A 21,188-nucleotide genomic window follows, 5' to 3' on the forward strand; every position below is an offset into this window, starting at 1 on the left:
GAATGGGTTCATCGACAGGAAGAAAAAGAATATCAAGCAAATGTACATTGTAACATGACTTTAACAACAGACATAATAGGTGAAGCCATAGCTTTAGCAGAAAAACTCAATATTCCTTCACATGAACGAGAAAGATGGTTTGATAATAAATTAGCTGAAATAGACAGAGAAGATGACAAAAGACGGCAAGAAGAACAAAAACGAGAATTATTAGAATTGAAAAATACCGAATTCAAAGCTGAACAAAAGAATGATGCAACATTAACAAGAATATACCAGAAAGCTCAATTAGGAAAGCGTACAGCATATCTCGAAGATGGATTTCTCAAGAAGTATATTATCCGCAAGTACAATGTAATTGAACAAATATATGTACCACAGAAGTACAGACAACAAATAATCAAAGCCAAGCATGAGTTTTATGAAACCATACATATGAGTGTAACAAGTACTAAGAAGAGAATTGCCAAAGAATATTATTGGCCTAGCCTGACCAAAGATGTCAAGAAATACATTAATAATTGTTCACATTGTCAACATGATTATTGTGAGAAGAAACAAACTCAAAAGAAAAGCAACATAACTAAAACAAAGAACAAAGAAGACTACAAAGTCAGAATTGACAACAATGAATCTATGAATCAAGACTCAAGCAAATATACAGGGACATCACTGCCTACTACATGTCCATCCCTACCCACTACATGTCCATCCCTACCTGGCAATATAAGCCCATCCCTACCAAGTACTTTCCCATCCCTAACCACTGATGATGACTTCATACAGCAAGACTTGAATAAGACTGCATCTGCATCAAATACTATGATATGCATTGAACATTTTTGCTACAATCAAGACAAGTCTCATGAACCAGAAGCAGATACTTATATTCAATCAACTTTGGCTATACCAGACAAAAGAAAAACTATGCAACTTGACTCTAACACTCATACAAGTATTCCTCATTTGAAAGAATGTGAGTCAACTCAAGAAGCCATTACAACCATGAACATTGGAAGTCAAAGAATATTACAGGAACACATGAAATCAAGACATTTTGCTCAAGGAGATCAAGTCAATTTACTGTTACCAGATTGGAGTAACAAGCTATTCTACAAATGGCAAGGTCCATTTACCATCACCAGAAAGATTTCCAACCTGCTTTATGAAATCAATGTCAACAAGGTTACCAGAGTATTTCATGTTCATATGTTTGAACATTACCATGAAACAGATAATGAAGACATCAAAGCAGAAGTTGATAATTTTACAAGCTTAGCAACTATTCCTGAGGAAGAAGAAACATCATCAACACCCATTCCTGAGATAGATGTTTCATTACCAACATCAAATAACATTGACATTCCCAAGGTCATCACTCTGAATGACATAGCACTACAAACAGTGAAGAACATTAAAGTGTTTACAGACCATGCAGATTTCTTTACCAGTGTTTCTGAAACATTTCCAGTACTGCAATTTGAAAGAAACCCAGAGAGCAACAACATTGACAACACCAAGTTTCATCCTCCTTCTACTCAAGGGGCAACTTTTCTTCAGAAAGGAACAAATGAACTTCTTCAACATTGCTGTATTGACCGATTGAACTCAGACATGTTCAGTCATTGCTCTATTGAACATTCTAATGCAAAGCATTCTGCTACCATTGTTCTACAGCGTCAAAGTTCATCAACCAGAAAATTGAGTTTTGGTTTCGGACAGTTCTTATTTTCGCCAAACTCAAACGCGGTTCAATCAGACATTATCTGTGAGATCATTAGGACATGGAAACAACAGCTTCATAAACTGAAAGACCTTTTCTTCACGTTTAGAAAACGCGTACACACATCCATGACGGCAACTCAGAAGGGTTCAGAACTTCACACTTACATTTTATATATGTACTACAGCATATTTAGTGCCACTTGATCCATTATCATTCATACTCGTCAAGGAAGAACAGTATTCAGTTGTACTTAATCAATTAATTTGTTTACTCACTTTTTCCACAGGAGTTCTATATCAGATGTTGTATTTATTTCAGCACCAAGCAACCCACTGAGGAAAGTCACTCATTCAAGATACTTTGTTTATTATGTTTCAGCATCTTTGCATATGACATGCATCAGACATCTTAATTTTTAAATCATGTGCATTTTATTTCAGGTATTTTATTTCAGGTCGAATATTATTGCATATATCCTATTATAATAGTACAGATACATGACAGACAATTGGAATTTTTCATTGCTTCACACATGTTGAGATTTATATCACATTGAGTATTATTTTTTCAGAAGATTGTCATGTATACATCATTTTTTTCTATGTCAATTTTTCCTATGCAATATATTTTTCCATGTACACATTTTCACATTAGTACTAACCAAATGAGTTATATTGTCATATTTTAATTTCATCATGAAGCTTCATAACTTATTCAATTCAAGATTTCATTTAAAGTATTATGCTTTGTACAACTTTTGATATTGTTCATGACAAGCATTGTCTCATTTTCATAACCACTTGAATAGTGAAACAGGTGTTCAAAGTCATCAATAATTGTATTCACTGCATTTACATTTTTTTATCTCCAAGTTGACTTTATTTTGTCATATGTTACCTCAACCATTTTTCTATAATTTCATGTATGGTATTTTGTGTATATTTAAATATTTTTAATACATATGAGCATTTCTATTACCATACAAATGCTAAATGGAAGGGGGGGGGTGTAATATGTCACAGATTACATTATAGAATTGTTTGTACATTTCACTTTTGAAAGAAATATAAGCCCTCGACATGAGTCTCGGGATTTAATCCTCAAATTTAGACACTTGACATTCAAGTCAGGATTTACCCAAGGGACGTAATTAGTATGTTTGAAATCTATTGGTTGATTTAAATTTAAACAAAGACATTTTTGAAAAGAGTTAGCGCCAGAGAATTGGCGGTAGTAAGGTAGTAAAAAGTCAGTCGATAAAATAATGTTCTTGTAGATAGTCACGTTTCTAGGAGCTCTGCTTGAAAAGCCTTTGTAATATGTTTCATGCTCATTGATTTGTAATTTGTACATAAACTGCACTTACGTTGTATTTAATAAAGTTCCAGAGTTTTGTTTTATCAAAGAATCGTCAATTGTGATTCTAGATCGTCATTTTTGTTAACTATTGAATTCAAGTAAAATCCCCGGCATAACAACACATCGTAACATCGTGCATGTTGTTACATCTGGCACAAGTGTTGTTACAGTGCCCAAGGTGGCATGCGAAACGATTTTGTGTGGCACGCGACGACGATGATATTAAGAAATGTGTTTTTTGGAATAATCACGGATATCTCAAATTACCATAATTAATAATGTTCAATTATTTCCGAGAACTGTAGATAATATGGAAGAAGCGCTAGTGGATCATATTCCATATAATTTTTTCATATGACTGTGTTTCATTTGAGGAGCATATGGCATAGTAAATTTTTTCAAGACAATTCTCGTATTTGAACGAGAGCTCCTTAGCTTCCGCCATTTTGTTGATACTGAAAACGTCTCGGTCTTACATCGATTGCTAGCGTTGCCATCACAAAATTTTTATCAGAATAATTAGCATAACATGTCATTCTCAAAAATAAAAAAAAAGAAAACTTAATGAAGAAGAAGGAAGTGGCAGACCTATTCAAGAGTGGTGGACTGAAAGATATGGAATGATTCACAGAGAAAACAAGGCCTTATGTGCCATGTGTTTGGAAAGTGTTGTTTGTCGGACATCATCAGTTAAACGTCATTATGAGTCCAATCACAGCTGGCTTTGAGGCAAAAGCGAGGATGAGCAAAAAGAACATATATCGCGTGAGTTAAAAAAAAGCGATTTCACAATTCAGTTCTTTTGTAAACTTTGTTAAAAGTTCTTCTAACTTAGTGGCTGCAAGTTTTGAAGTTTCAAAAATTATAGCTAAGCATGGAAAACCTTTAAGTGACGGTGACTGTATCAAGGAAGCAATATTAGAGTGTGCGTCTTATTTGTTTGAAGACTTTCAAAACAAGGATAAAGTCATGCAGAGAATAAAGGATTTGCTACAATTTTCTACAATGAATTATATTAAATCAGATGCCAGAAGTTGCTTGACCGATGAACTAAGTGCGGCGTGTGTAACTTTGAAGAATACACGGTATACACCAGATATCAAACTGTTATCGTTTACCACACAACAGCAGAAGTCACACTGATTGACCTGCCCAAAGACTTCCAATCTGTAGGTCACGATAATAAAATTGAATAAACAAGTAATATTGTTACTAAGCTGTTTTTATACATGCAGTTGACTTACTGGCAGTAGCACTTCTTATATCTAGCGGCGTCACTAGTAGACCTACTGGGCACGCAACAATCTTCATTATTTTTAAATTGAAATTAATTGGTACTCGGACTGAAAAAGGTTCGCCAGCCCTGCCATAGTCCTTTCAAAACCGATGTAGGATCTAGACCTAGATATAGTCTCTAAACCAGATTTACATTTATTTATTTTTATTATGAAAATTATATTATTATATTCGAAGATCATCGTCCACACATTGATATATAGTTCAAAGTTTAGTTGGCAGCTGTGAGGTTCTATTTAGCGTCCTAGTTCTTTAGTTGAACTTGAAAATCTCCATAACGGAAAGGTTAAATATAACTTTAGAATATTCTTAGCCGAAAGGTTTGAACTAATGTCTTCTATATCCAATATCAATCGAATGTTTCCTTATAAGATGGTTGACTTGGACCTATAGACTATCTCTTCCTCTGAAGATGGCACACTCGAAAATGGCCTTGACCTTCGGTAATAGCACATGAACCCACGCCTGATATCGGAGTAGGCCAGCCAGACCAATGGAAGAACGCCAGACTTGATGATGTTGGCCAGCATGACCTGTGACCAGACGCTTTCAGATGTGTCGCAGGAGCGTCTTCCGCCGTCCTCGCAGAAGATGTCAATGAGTGCCAGGATGAAGTAAGGAAACTGAAGAGCTACACTTGCCAGACTGGCCAGCAGTATCACACACAGAGAGTCTCGCTTCTCTTGGTGGCTGCAGGCAAAAAAAAAAAAACAACAATAAAAAAAAATACTTTTTTAAAATAACAAAAAGCTTATCAAAGGGGAAGAACTCAGAATTTAAAACTATATAGTATGTAGCTTACGTAGAAATTATTTCCCTTATTTGAAATCAAAATAATTCCTTACCAATAATTAATAGACTAATTGATTTATTTTTTAACTGATTCATGTTTTGGTAGGTACAATAAAGTATTGTATCTAGTTTCAACTTGATCCAAGAATGGGTGTGGGAGAAATAAGGTATTAATTATCTAAGGGGACGAAACCCTTCATATTTAGTCATAGCTGTGAATACTGAAGGATTAATTTTCCTTGTTAGTACCAAACGAAATAATTACCAGTAATTAATTCACTTTTTTTAAATCCATGTCTTGTCCATGTTAATAAATAATAGTACAAAGTTAATATTGGTATTTAATTAAGAAAATATTTGTTGCATAAATACCTATAAAGGATTCAGTAATGCTTATACAGGTAGGATGAAAGTTATCTATCATAATGAAGGCCCAAATTTGAATCTTTTTAGAGACTGTGGTTCTCCGAGAAACAAGCTATCTATCACAATAAAGGCCTAAATATATATCTTTCTAGAGACTGTGGTTCTCCAAGAAACATTTTTGCCAAGGGAAACAGCAAAGTTTATTCAGTCTTTCAACAAGGGAAACAACAATGATTATCACAGGCAATGGGCAGGGGGGAATAACTATTATTATTGCAGACATTTCGACAAGGGAGACGACAATTTAAATTAAGAGCTGTACAATCACTGTACATAATATATATATATATACGACGTAAAAAATAGTTAGATGCGGGAGGGTGGAGGAGGATTGGATTAATACAAACGTGAAGAACAAGGGAAGTAAATTTGTTTCTCAATTTCCTTCCACTCAAAAGCTATGGATATTGCTACCCTTACCATAACTTTGTAGAGCAGGAAATAAGAGTGGATAACATGATATTTCGTTATTGTCTACATACTTTAATATTAATTCACCTTGACCTTGGTAAAGGTGAATCAAAAGAACATAAATATTAATTCACCTTGACCTTGGTAAAGGTGAATCAAAAGAACATGAATATTAATTGACCTTGACCTTGGTTACGGTGAATTAAACTATGATAAATATTAATTCACCTTGACTTTGGTAAAGGTGAATCAAAAGAACATAAAGTGAGACCACACTAGACACCACACACATGACGCATTACCAGTCAGTGCTGACAACGGAGGGCTGCCGCTTATCCAGAATGGACAGAATGACGTAGGCGATGACGCTGATGGTGGCCAGGGTGAGGATCAAGAAGGCGGGAAGGAAGAAACTGATAAACACAGTGGTCGTCTGGTATTTGGTCCTCCAGATCACTTGACACGACCTTGTGTCCTGACAGGGCAAAGGTGAAGGTCAGTAATTAGTAAAAAAAAAATTTTTTTTTTTTGCAACCTCATGATTTTGTATAACAATGGCAACAAATTAGAAACTGTAGTAACGAAAATAAAATAGAAACTAAAACTATGACAATAAAATAAAAACTACAATTATGACATTAAAAAAGAAACTATAACTATGACAATAAAATAGAAACTATATCTATAACAACAATAAACGAGAAACTATAACAACAACAAACGAGAAACTATAACAACAACAAACGAGAAACTATAACAACAACAAACCAGAAACTATTACAACAACAAACCAGAAACTAGAACAACAACAAACGAGAAACTATAACAACAACAAACGAGAAACTATAACAACAATAAACCAGAAACTATAACAACAACAAACCAGAAACTATAACAACAATAAACCAGAAACTATAACAACAACAAACCAGAAACTATAACAACAATAAACCACAAACTATAACAACAACAAACCAGAAACTATAACAACAATAAACCACAAACTATAACAACAATAAACCAGAAACTATAACAACAATAAACCAGAAACTATACCAACAATAAACCAGAAACTATAACAACAATAAACCAGAAACTATAACAACAATAAATCAGAAACTATAACAACAATAAACCAGAAACTATAACAACAATAAACCAGAAACTATAACAACAATAAACCAGAAACTATAACAACAATAAACCAGAAACTATAACAACAACAAACGTGAAACTATAACATCAACAAACCAGAAACTATAGCAACACCAATCAGAAACTATAACATCAACAAACCAGAAACTATAACATCAACAAACCAGAAACTATAACATCAACAAACCAGAAACTATAACATCAACAAACCAGAAACGATAACATGAACAACAAAGACAGCTACAACAACAACATTTACGAAAACGACAGCATCAAAAGCTGCAACAACATCCAAAACAACAATGTTTTGTGTGTGTGTGTGCTTCTATGGTGACGGTAGGAGTAGGCTATCTATGCAGTGTGAGTGATGTAAGATGAGCAACAAAGTCGTCACCGGTCTTCGGTCGGACAGACGACTTCAGATAGCCAGACTGTAAAGACGTGTTCTTTTGTAGTGACATAACATTTGTTCAAACTACCATTTTACATTATAACTAAAGTCTACTCTATTTATTTCATCTCATCACAAGTTGAATTTGGTCTATATTGTAATAAAAGTTACATTTAGTCTATAAATAAGTTACTCAATTTATTTCAAGTTTTTGTAAGTTATATACAGTGGCTTAGCTGACTGCCAGCAGTTTGATACTACAAGTCAACGACCGTCCACAACTAATACCTGTCTGCAAGCGCTAGTCATTTGTCTAGTTACCCAATATCGTGAATTCATTTATTCGATTGTCGCCCCTAGTGTTTGTTTACATTTGTTAGATATGTGTACTGACCATATTTCGTGTTGTGATCTCTACTATGTGTGTAGTTGTTTGTCATTCAGTATAATAAAGCTTTAGATGTAACATGGTTTTTGATAAGCTAAAGTACAACACTAAACTACTATACTGACAAGAATGTTGAAAATGCGTTATTTATAGGTAGTAAAAAAACAAACAACTACCGACCTATACAGATTACAAATAGACATTTACTTTGAAAATAAACCACATCTACCTTTATTTTAAGACACCTATGGACCAAATACAAAAACAAAATTTAATAAAATACTCAGAAAGACACAAAAATAAAGGCACATTCCTCGTCCCATATGCTAGGACAAATTTGTACAAATGCTCCTTCTTCCCTAGTGCTATTAGAGCATGGAATGGGTTGCCTGAGCTAGCCAGGAAAACCAGTGACTTGGCAGAATTTAAGTCATTGGTTAATAGGCATGACTGAATGCATGACGCGTAGGACGTAATCATCTTCTTTTTTGAAGTAACGTCTGTATTATATAAGATAAGAAATAAACTTCTCTACTATTTAAAGATACTATAGAATTGAATAAGAAATTTCAAACATCAATAAATACTATTTTCAGAAATACTTCAGAAATCAAAATACCTAATCATACCTTGTTCAGTCCGGCGGTCGATCCGTAGACAACCAGAGGGCAGACAAGAGACAGTCCAATGAACCACGGCAAGATGACCAGCAGCGTTGTCACCGCCCACCTCCAGGTCAAGCCCAAAGTTCGTGGAGACAGGAGATAGTAGAACCTGTCTACCAAGAGGACGAGGACGGCCAGAGTGGACACGCAGGTCTGAGCGTAGAACACCGCCTCGAAGGAGATACACAGTGGGACAATATGGCGCCAGTTGGTCTGGAAATATTCAACAGCGACTAAGAAATAGGTGTTAGTAGAATACAATTAAAACTTACAAATGGTTACAAATGGTGGGATTACTTTCTAACACACAATACACTTCTTTTCATACATGTTTTATAATGTCTCTTTCATTCACTTTCTCTTAAGCTGTTTTTTTTCCCTTTTGCTCTAACCCTAACACACATAGAACATCCCACATGTACACACAGAACATCCCACACTTACACACACATAGAACATCCCACATGTACACACACAGAGCATACCACACTAACACACACATAGAACATCCCTTATATACACACATTCACTTTCTCTTAAGCTGTTTTTTTTCCCCTTTTGCTCTAACCCTAACACACATAGAACATCCCAAATGTACACACAGAACATCCAACACTTACACACACATAGAACATCCCAAATGTACACACAGAACATCGCACACTTACACACACATAGAACATCCAACATGTACACACACAGAACATCCCACACTTACACACACATAGAACATCCCTTATGTACACACACAGAACATCCCACACTTACACACACATAGAACATCCCTTATGTACACACACAGAACCTCCCTTATGTACTCACATAGAACCTCCCTTATGTACACACACAGAACATCCCACACTTACACACACATAGAACATCCCTTATGTACTCACATAGAACCTCCCTTATGTACACACACAGAACATCCCACACTTACACACACATAGAACATCCCTTATGTACACACACAGAACATCCCACACTTACACACACATAGAACATCCCTTATGTACACACACAGAACATCCCACACTTACACACACATAGAACATCCCTTATGTACACACACAGAACCTCCCTTATGTACTCACATAGAACCTCCCTTATGTACACACACAGAACATCCCACACTTACACACACATAGAACATCCCTTATGTACTCACATAGAACCTCCCTTATGTACACACACAGAACATCCCACACTTACACACACATAGAACATCCCTTATGTACACACACAGAACATCCCACACTTACACACACATAGAACATCCCTTATGTACACACACAGAACATCCAACACTTACACACACATAGAACATCCCTTATGTACTCACATAGAACCTCCCTTATGTACACACACAGAACATCCCACACTTACACACACATAGAACATCCCTTATGTACACACACAGAACCTCCCTTATGTACTCACATAGAACCTCCCTTATGTACACACACAGAACATCCCACACTTACACACACATAGAACATCCCTTATGTACTCACATAGAACCTCCCTTATGTACACACACAGAACATCCCACACTTACACACACATAGAACATCCCTTATGTACTCACATAGAACCTCCCTTATGTACTCACATAGAACCTCCCTTATGTACACACACAGAACATCCCACACTTACACACACATAGAACATCCCTTATGTACACACACAGAACATCCCACACTTACACACACATAGAACATCCCTTATGTACACACATAGAACATCCCACACTTACACACACACAGAACATCCCACACTTACACACACATAGAACCTCCCTTATGTACACATATAGAACATTCCACATGTAAACACATTGAACATCTCACACGTACACACTTACATAACATCCTTTTACACACTCAAACACACATTTTAGATCTATTTGAGTGAGACATTTTTAATGGCCCACTATATACTCGTGGGGGGCATAGTTTCAGAGTGAGACATTGTATATATTTTACTATTTTTACTAGCAGTTATGTATTTAATTATTTACGAAATACATTTAATATAGAAATAGCAGTCAACGGGAGATAATTAGCATAAATACACAATAAATGTAGCTGTATACAGTAGTTTATTAAAAAAGAGTGATATTTTCTACTAATGTATTTGAGTGTGTTTTGTTTAATAGTTTAATGTTAACTGACCACTAGAAGACTGTCCGTATAGAGGGGACACACAAAGAGACCGATGACCAGTTCTATGAAGCAAATGTTGACCACCAAGATATTTCGAGGTCGACACCTTAGAGCAGGAGTGAGAAGAATGTTGATCAGCTGTGGGAAAGGTCAAGGTCAATAATAATTTAAAAAAAAAAAAAAGAATCTCTACATGCAGATCATTCGTCCTTAGTTCTATGAACAAGTAACACATTTTAAAATACTATTAGCCATTTATGAAGTTTGCAGAGTATCATAGTGTACACCTCAAATTGCTATGTTTTTACAATATCCTTCTATTTGTAAAAGTCACACACACTTCCACATTAAGCTAATCCAACTACAGTATCCTCACATAAATCTATCCACATTAAGTCTTAAACCACACAACCATAATACCGACATATAACATCCACAGTGGCGTCACTAGAGTCGGTGTCACCATGTGCGATAAGCTCGGGGTGTTCCCCCCCCCCACAGGTAAAAAAAAATCTCCTCCCCCCTCACAAAAAAATAACAACTCTTGTTTATTTTGTTTCTTTATGTTGAACCATAACACTGTAAGCTAGTTCATTGATTGGTTACACACGAAAATAGTTTTTGATTCTATTTTACAATGTTTTCACATAAACATTCATCCACATAAGGTCATACACCTACCTGGCTGTAATATCCAAATAAACATCCACCCACGTAAAGCCATAAACCTACCTGGCTGTAATATCCAAATAAACATCCACCCACGTAAAGCCATAAACCTACCTGGCTGTAATATCCAAATAAACATCCACCCACGTAAAGCCATAAACCTACCTGGCTGTAATATCCAAATAAACATCCACCCACGTAAAGCCATAAACCTACCTGGCTGTAATATCCAAATAAACATCCACCCACGTAAAGCCATAAACCTACCTGGCTGTAATATCCAAATAAACATCCACCCACGTAAAGCCATAAACCTACCTGGCTGTAATATCCAAATAAACATCCACCCACGTAAAGCCATAAACCTACCTGGCTGTAATATCCAAATAAACATCCACCCACGTAAAGCCATAAACCTACCTGGCTGTAATATCCAAATAAACATCCATCCACATAAAGTCATAAACCCACCTGGCTACCATTAGACAAACAGATCCAGATGTCCAGCAATATATGGAGTATGGTCAGCTCAAAGTGGCTTAGATGAGGATGTGATCTGGACACGGACAGTCCGTTGGTCAATAAGGTCGAGTTTTGAAAATATCGCGAGGAATATTCAACCATCGTGAACCAGGCGATGTTCCAGACGGTGTTATAGACAATGTTCCAGGCGGTGTTATAGACAATGTTCCAGGCGGTGTTATAGACAATGTTCCAGACGGTGTTATAGACAATGTCCCAGGCGGTGTTATAGACAACGTTCCAGGCGGTGTTATAGACAATGTTCCAGATGGTGTTATAGACAATGTTCCAGATGGTGTTATAGACAATGTTCCAGACGGTGTTATAGACAATGTTCCAGACGGTGTTATAGACAATGTTCCAGGCGGTGTTATAGACAATGTTCCAGACGGTGTTATAAACAATATTCCAGACGGTGTTATAGACAATGTTCCAGGCGGTGTTATAGACAATGTTCCAGGCGGTGTTATAGACAATGTTCCAGACGGTGTTATAGACAATGTCCCAGGCGGTGTTATAGACAACGTTCCAGGCGGTGTTATAGACAATGTTCCAGATGGTGTTATAGACAATGTTCCAGACGGTGTTATAGACAATGTTCCAGACGGTGTTATAGACAATGTTCCAGGCGGTGTTATAGACAATGTTCCAGGCGGTGTTATAGACAATGTTCCAGACGGTGTTATAGACAATGTTCCAGGCGGTGTTATAGACAATGTTCCAGACGGTGTTTTAGACAATGTTTCAGACGGTGTTATAGACAATGTTCCAGGCGGTGTTATAGACAATGTTTCAGGCGGTGTTATAGACAATGTTCCAGGCGGTGTTATAGACAATGTTTCAGGCGGTGTTATAGACAATGTTCCAGGCGGTGTTATAGACAATGTTCCAGACGGTGTTATAGACAATGTTCCAGATGATGTTCCAGATGTTCCAGGCGGTGTTATAGACAATGTTCCAGGCGGTGTTATAGACAATGTTCCAGACGGTGTTATAGACAATGTTCCAGATGATGTTCCAGATGTTCCAGACGGTGTTATAGACAATGTTCCAGACAGTGTTATAGACAATGTTCCAGACGGTGTTATAGACAATGTTCCAGACGGTGTTATAGACAATGTTCCAGGTGATGTTCCAGATGTTCCAGAAGTCAAGTGTATACTTTATACCAGCAAGTGCTACTACATACTTCCATCAGTTACATCATAGAAAATGCTATAGACACTTGACACTTTCCTTGCCTAGTCAAATACTATTCATTTTTTGAAAATGTTAGTTTAAAATGTTAACTTTAAAATAAAATACTGCATTGATAGTAGATAGTAAATCAAACATGTTAGCTAGTCAGTCGACAGTGAATCAACACAACACACATCAGCCTTGTAAGACAATAAAATATATATAAAATCTCCTTATTCCAAAGAAAAAAAGCAACATTGAGTTGTAGATCTGGCCCTACGACACAGGCCAGCAAAATATTGTACACAATATTAATTTCTCCAGTTTCTAGCAGAAAACTTCCTGGATAGCCTACTGACTCAACAATATTTTTTTTTTGCTTGTCTTTTGCTGTAATCTCTAGTCCAGGGGATCTTTAACTTTGAGATGGGAATACTTTCAAGAAATAATCAGCTAGTCAAAACAGGGGCTTGGGCAATGCTGGATTAAACTATAAACTGTAACTTGGGGCCCCCCACTAAACTCCAGAAAATTGTTCCAAGGATATGTTCAATCATTTTGAAGAGAACGTAAAGAGTTAATTGCCTTGGGTTAATTACTAGGGGCCCCAAATTTCGAATAGCTTGGGTCCTTCTGAAATTCAAATTCGATCCTGGACATGTGCTTTTTTTATTTTCATGTTAGGCCCTAACCCTCATTTCTATGAATGTATGTACATTTAGTAGAACAAATATTTGTGACTATATCATAGTTGAAGAAGTCTTATAACTGTATATATGTATGAAATGAATTTGTGTTTGTTTTAATTTCATTACTAGCAATGTTGGTATATTTAAACGAATTAATGTATAAAAACCTAAAAAAAAATTCTTTTAGCATTGCATGTAGCTGTGCTTTCTATTGGATCATCTCTCTTTATTTTTTTTTTCCCACCGAGAAAAAGTGGTTGCGGAAATTTAAATATTTTTTTTGTCATTTTATTGTCTATTGACCGAAAGAGAACTTTATGAATATACTCCCTCTAGTACTGGTCTGCTGCAAGTCTGTAGCGACGGACGCGCCAAGTGACAACTTGATACACGAACGATAACTTACGTATCCTGTTACAGTTAAAGCAGAGTTGTCGTTATCTAAACATTTTAACTCAGGGCAAACCTTCACATATTGCCGGACGCACTGAAACAATTTATTTCGGGACGTCATAGTTCATATTTACTAAAGACACATTTAAAAAAAATAAACAAATTACTATTAAAGTTATGAACATTATGAAGTCATCGTGGTATAGATCTAGTAATCTAGTTGATAGGTTTTGTATCGGTAATTGTTATTACCTTCATTCGGTTGATAATTTTTTTGTATGAATACACAAAAATTACCCACTTTCAACTGCGATTTCTCGGTGTCAAGGTCATCTGTTTCTATGACCGACGGTTCTCGAGGGTGTCAATGTGTCCAGAGCAACAAAATGAAGATTAGTTTGTGCGTTGTTTCCAAAGACGCACTCTTTGTATTTTAGACTTTTATCTTTTTCATGTTGTATTGCTCTGTCCCCATACATGGGGAGTCACTCCTGGGACTATGTGATAAAGTCAAGCTTGTTAATGGTGTAGACCCGTATGAATAAAGCTGATCTGTGGACTTCGTATGGGCCACCGCTTTGTAGACTGAGCATGGGCCGTATTAGGTTGTGGGCAGAGTGAGCCTGGACTCTAACGCTATCAATATGATTTGTTTCCTAAGACGCACTCTTTCCTTCTTGTGTTTTAGACTCTTATCTTTTTCAATAGAGTCCTACACCTACCGTACATGGGGAGTCACTCTTGGGACTATGTGATTAAGTCAAGCTTGTTCCTGGTGTAGACCCGTATGAATAAAGCTGATCTGTGATTTGTTGTTACGCCAGTTAATCTATTTTTTTTTAAAATAATACATGTTCATTTAAAGGATTACTTAATATGTAATCTTGATTATTGGCTTTTCTTTCATTGCTATGTATAAGCTTTATATTTGACACCAAAAGAAAATCTGCTGCCGAGGACAAACGCAGACGCGAAAAGAAAATCTAACTTGACCGCCTGCGGACAATGGTTATGCTTGCCCTGGATGTGGCAAAATATGTAGGTCACAGCTGGGACTGCGCAGCCACGGGAAATACTGCATTCCTCACTAATCTTCGGACTCGAAGACCAGCCTTATTATATATATATATATATATATTTCTTATATCATACTATTAAACAGTTATTAATACTTGTTGTTAAATACTGAACGTTAGGGCGTTTGCATTATATTATCGGCTTATCTAACATATATAATTGATAGATAGTCAGTGGTGCCCGGGCAGACTTGCCAAGACAACACAAGCCTGACAATCAGGACTGTGGCGTTTATTCTGTGATTTTCAAGAAGGTCGTGATGACCCTTTATAAAGAGGAGAGTGTCCGAATCAAGACGATTCGCTCCAGAACAATTCGGCACAGTAGGACAATTCGGCACAGTAGGACAATTCAGCACAGTAGGACAATTAGGCACAGTAGGACAATGCGGCACAGTAGGACATTTCAGCACAGCAGGACATTTCAGCACAGTAAGACAATTCAGCACAGCAGGACAATTCATCACAGCAGGACAATTCAGCACAGTAAGACAATTCAGCACAGCAGGACAATTCAGCACAGCAGGGAAATTCAGCACAGCAGGACAATTCAGCACAGCAGGATAATTCAGCACAGCAGGGAAATTCAGCACAGCAGGACAATTCAGCACAGCAGGACAATTCAGCACAGCAGGACAATTCAGCACAGTAGGACAATTCACCACAGCAGGACAATTCAGCACAGTAAGACAATTCAGCACAGTAGGACAATTCATCACAGTAGGACAATTCACCACAGCAGGACAATTCAGCACAGTAGGACAATTCAGCACAGTAGGACAATTCACCACAGCAGGACAATTCATCACAGTAGGACTATTCACCACAGCAGGACAATTCAGCACAGTAAGACGATTCAGCACAGCAGGACAATTCACCACAGCAGGACTATTCAGCACAGTAAGACAATTCAGCACAGCAGGACAATTCATCACAGCAGGACAATTCAGCACAGTAAGACAATTCAGCACAGCAGGACAATTCAGCACAGCAGGGAAATTCAGCACAGCAGGGCAATTTAGCACAGCAGGACAATTCATCACAGCAGGACAATTCAGCACAGTAAGACAATTCAGCACAGCAGGACAATTCAGCACAGCAGGGCAATTCAGCACAGTAGGACAATTCAGCACAGCAGGACAATTCAGCACAGCAGGACAATTCAGCACAGTAGGACAATTCAGCACAACAGGACAATTCAGCACAGCAGGACGATTCGGCACAGTGAGTACAATGGTTACAGTTAGTTGGTGAGTGATGCCAATTGTACACTATTTCGCTGTTTTTGTATTAACCATTTAATTTTTTAAAAAGTAAAGTTCCTCTTTCAGACCATGCGGCCCATAAGGCAGACGATGTAAAGGTCATTCTGTGGCCCACGGTTAACGAGGGTGTCATGTGGCCAGCACAACGACCAACAGCCTTTACTGTTCCCCAGCTAATGTCAGGTACCCATTAGAGCTGGGTAAACTCAGAGGCACACGTAGTTCCCTGAATTAAAAATCCCAGTCTTCACCAGGATTCGAAACCAGGACCTCGGTTCAGAAGCCAAGCGCTTTACCACTCAGCCACCGCGCCTGATATAAACTTTGTCACGTGTAAATTATGAGCGAGTCTGGTGTGAATGTACACTTCTTTGGTTTCTTATAGTTATAATGTTTTTTTGTTTGGTGTAATGCACAAATTGTTAGACAAATTTCCATACGAACAATAAAGATTATTATTATTAGTATTATTATTAGCCATGAAAGTATCATGTTATTTTAAGCAGAGTTATCTATTTCCGGCTTGTTTCATGTTAAGCAATGTTTGCAGAGAGACTGGATACCGAGGATCATAATAATATCATAAAAATATCATAATAATATCATAATAATATCATAATAATATCTCAGGTTTACTAGGTGACATGGCAGCTAGTTCAACGACTGTATGATTTCTTTTAAATAAAACGGCGAAATTTTTTTTTTTGGCACTAGATGGAGTGAAAAAAAAAACCCAAAAAACTTTGTTTAAAAGAATGGAACACGTCGGATGTCAGGCAATGAATCAGTGTGATGACATTTAAGATTCTGGAAAGTGGTTTTATGTTTTAAGACTGATCACGTGATAGGGACAGGCACACATACGTAGAATAAACAACAGAACTCTTTGCCAGTTTTTTTTGTTTACTTTTAATGTCAAGTCTAAATGTGATTAAAGGTTAGGGTTATGGAACATTTGGTAGACATAGACGTTTGGTACAACAGTCAAGATGTCAAAGTGATACAGTGCATCCATGTCACACTTTAAATGACAGTTACACGTTATTCCACGTCCTCTCTCTGTCTCTCTCTTTCTCTTTCTCTCTCTCTCTCTCTCTCATTCTCTGTGGCACATATATACTCTGTACCGTGATATATGTACAGTCTTGTTTATTTACAATGACAAGATATTAAGTGTACAAACGGGTACAGACCACAAGTAGCTATCACTAATGCTACGACCCCGTCCTAAAATTCTGCTTATCTTATCTTATCTTATCTTATCATATCTTATCTTAATCGTATCTTATCTTATGAAATAAAGACGTTACATATAAAGCAGTACCGTCAGCAACAGATAATGAAAACAACTTTGATGACGAACAACGATCATCAGGGCCGGCCTTAGGCCGATCGCTCCAACTGGGCCCCGCGCCTGGTAGGGGTCCCACAATTTACATGAAACATATCACTATCAATCATGCCCCGTAAACATATTTTTAGCGTAGGCCTCTCGTTCGATAGACGTAACTTTAATTAACCCATAGGCGCCTATTACGTTTGAGTAGCTTTAAGCTTGATTCCTATGCATGTATAACGCTTGTTAGTGTAATGATCAAATTAATAGTTAGAGTTGTTATTTAAAAAAAAAATATATAAGAGGGGGGCCTATCAGGTATCCATTAAATTGGCCCCCCCGCAATTCTTAAGGCCGGCCCTGACGATTATAGAAAACTGTTTACATTTAAAATTAGAGAATTGTTAAGATTACGCATTTGAGAACATTTTAGAACTTGGGTATACAATCATCAGGCATTAAAAGAAACATGCAGTCTGTGTGGCTGTGCTTACATGGGAAGGACAGCCACTGTCTCTAAAAATGTATACACATATAAATCTATATATAACTCTCACACAGACACCCTATAACACTCACACAGGCACCCTATAAACCTCACACAGGCAGCCTATAACCCTCACACAGACACCCTATAACCCTCACACAATCGTTATGTCCAGGTAAAAAAAGTAAAGTTCCCCTTTCAGACCTTATCTGTGAGGCCGATGATGTGGGTTAAAGGTCATCTGTTTCTATGGCCAGCGGTTAAAGAGCAGGGTGTCATGTGGCCAGCACAACGACCAACCACCATTAACTTTCCCCCAACTAAAGTCAGGTACCCGTTAGAGTTGGGGGTGGACTCAAGGACGCCCTGAAAAGGCTGAAATTCAAAATTCACCGAGATTCGAACCCAGGACCTCAGGTTCGGACTAGGAGGTTTGGACTAGGAAGTAAACTATCTTCAACTCTAAAGGAACATCCGAAACATGTAAAACATTTTACAAACAAACAAAACATTTTACAAACATTTTAACAATTGCTCTTCTTCCGCATGCTACAAACTTCTTGGCATGGATGTCTTACCGATATCTTATCCATTAAACATTTTGTATTAAAATCAAGGAAATATTTAGTCTCCAAATGTAAATAAAACCGGTTTAGAGTTGAATACATTTTAAAATGCAATTTTAAAAATATGATTTTAAGTTATTAATACATATGCAGCATAGTTAGTGAGGTGCAATGCGTATCTCTTTCAAACTCTTCCCGTACCCCTGAGGTACGCGTTACCTCCCGAAAGACGACGGGGGATGGGAGCGGGCAGAGTTTGAACCCGGGACCATCGATAAATCTGAACGACAGTCCAGCGCGCAAACCGCACGACCAGGAAGCCATATAAGTGAGGACTTTTTTGGAGAATAAATTGCTAGAACTTTCACACAACTAGAGGAAGCATCTCGTCACCGTACAATAATTGATCAAAAGTGAGTATCGATGCAAGGTGATAATTAAGTACTATAATTAATATAAAAAGTTGGTGTGTAGCATTGACTGTATTCCTCCGATATCCCAGATATCCTTCTCACTTATCCTGGATGTCTCACAAATATTCTATATCCATCATGTGTCCTAAATACGTCAGACAACCTATTTATTTCCCACACGGGATATATCCCAAACACGCGTGCTATATCCTTAAAACACTTGCTTTATCCCTAACACGCATGCTATATCCTAAACACACATGCTATATCCCAAACGCAAGTGATATATCCCAAACACGCTTGCTATATCCTTATAACACTTGCTGTATCCCAAACACATGTGCTTTATCCCTAACACATGTGCTTTATCCCTAACACATGTGCTTTATCCCTAACACATGTGCTTTATCCCTAACACATGTGCTTTATCCCTAACACGCATGCTATATCCCAAACGCAAGTGATATATCCTTAACACACATGCTATATCCCAAACACACGTGCTATATCCCAAACACAAGTGCTATATCCCTAACACATGTGCTATATCCGTCCTTCATAGCATAGTCCTGACATGTACATCATTACAAATACATTTTTTATATTTATAATTCACATATGAGTAAAGGTACCTCCTTCTTATCTTTCGATCTACAGGGCCAATGATGTAAAAATAATCTGTTTCTATGGCCGACGGTTGACAAGGGTGTCATGTGACCCTCTCAACGACCAACCGCTTTTATCAGAGTAGGGCGGATTCTGTGGCGTCCTAAAAAGGTTGAAATAATTCAAAATCCCAGTCTTCCTCAAGATTCGAGCCCAAGATCCCTAGCCACATATATATTCTAAATTTCCTGATACACGTACCCATACAAATTATGGAGGTTTTTGTTTGCATTTTCATGCACATTATTACATCCTAACAGGCAGGGTTCAAACCCTGGACCATTGAGCGCCCACAAAACCAAGCAGCCATCCGTATAGTAGTAGGGGTTGGTGTATGAAATACAACCAAGGAACAAAACAATTAAATTTATATAACAAATAGACACAGTTTTATACGTATATACAACAGAATATATAAAATACAAGACTTGTGTAATACATGTATAGATAGATCTTGGTTGGTCTTCTTCAGTCATTGAGCAACTATGGTTCAGTACGAAGAGCACCTTCTCCTGTTACTCTAGAGCAGCGGTTCTCAACCTTTTAAGATCGGCGACCCCTTTTTACAATTCTTTCTCTGCCGCGACCCCCCCCCCCCCACACACACATACATACAGCAATAGAAGACAGCAATAGAAGAGTAGAAAATAACAATCCATATTTTCGATGGTCTTAGGCGACCCCTGGAAAAACCTCCATCGACCCCCAAGGGGGTCGCGATCCACAGGTTGAGAACCCCTGCTCTAGAGCCCTGTTCACGAGAGACATTCCCGTCCGTATACAGCGCATGTCTAAAGGCATTCGCTTTAGTGGTAGAGGAACCAGCCATTTTTTGTTTGGCATGAATCTTGATTCCTCAAATTAGGTTTTGATTATCAAGACTGTAAGAGTTATGCAGGATAACTCAACCAACAATTAGTCGAATGAAATTTGTTTAAATTTATTCCAAACTTAAATTTATGTTTAATAGAATGTATTCTGTAAACTTTTAATGTCTGTAGTGGGTTCAATGGTTAGGATGGTTAGGTAGTATGTCTTTGATATTAAATAATATTTCTATTAATATTATTATATTATTAGGTTAATCACTTTTCAATTGTTTATGATTTAATACTTGTGAATTATGAGAACTCACAAATAAAAACATATAAAA

General features: G+C 37.2%; 2 protein-coding genes across 2 annotated transcripts; one reads left to right on the forward strand and one right to left on the reverse strand.

The window, feature by feature from the left end:
• Nucleotides 1-4,509: 4,509 nt before the first annotated feature.
• LOC106059011 (histamine H1 receptor-like) lies at nt 4,510-12,704 on the reverse strand. Its single transcript, XM_056045470.1, has 5 exons — nt 11,915-12,704; nt 10,784-10,912; nt 8,574-8,822; nt 6,313-6,485; nt 4,510-5,071 (listed from the first exon to the last, which is right to left on the reverse strand). Exons 1-5 carry the CDS (start codon nt 12,065-12,067, stop codon nt 4,747-4,749), a joined length of 1,029 nt encoding a protein of 342 aa, XP_055901445.1. The 5' UTR covers nt 12,068-12,704; the 3' UTR covers nt 4,510-4,746.
• Nucleotides 12,129-13,174, forward strand: LOC129924271 (elastin-like). The gene is made up of 3 exons (XM_056018507.1): nt 12,129-12,142; nt 12,258-12,262; nt 12,378-13,174. The coding sequence occupies exons 1-3, from the start codon at nt 12,129-12,131 to the stop codon at nt 13,172-13,174; spliced, it is 816 nt and encodes a 271-aa protein (XP_055874482.1).
• Nucleotides 13,175-21,188: the final 8,014 nt, after the last annotated feature.

Source organism: Biomphalaria glabrata, chromosome 1, assembly GCF_947242115.1.
Source record: "Biomphalaria glabrata chromosome 1, xgBioGlab47.1, whole genome shotgun sequence".
Classification (NCBI taxonomy): Eukaryota; Metazoa; Mollusca; class Gastropoda; family Planorbidae; genus Biomphalaria; species Biomphalaria glabrata.

Excerpts from the sequence above, each read along its gene's own strand:
- LOC106059011 (XM_056045470.1), bottom strand. The coding sequence starts at position 12,067 with ATGGTTGAATATTCCTCGCGATATTTTCAAAACTCGACCTTATTGACC. Across the intron at positions 10,913-11,914 it reads GTTTGTCTAATGGTAGCCAG|CTGATCAACATTCTTCTCAC; the intron begins GTGGGTTTATGA and ends CCTTTCCCACAG. Across the intron at positions 6,486-8,573 it reads CGACCGCCGGACTGAACAAG|GACACAAGGTCGTGTCAAGT; the intron begins GTATGATTAGGT and ends TTGCCCTGTCAG.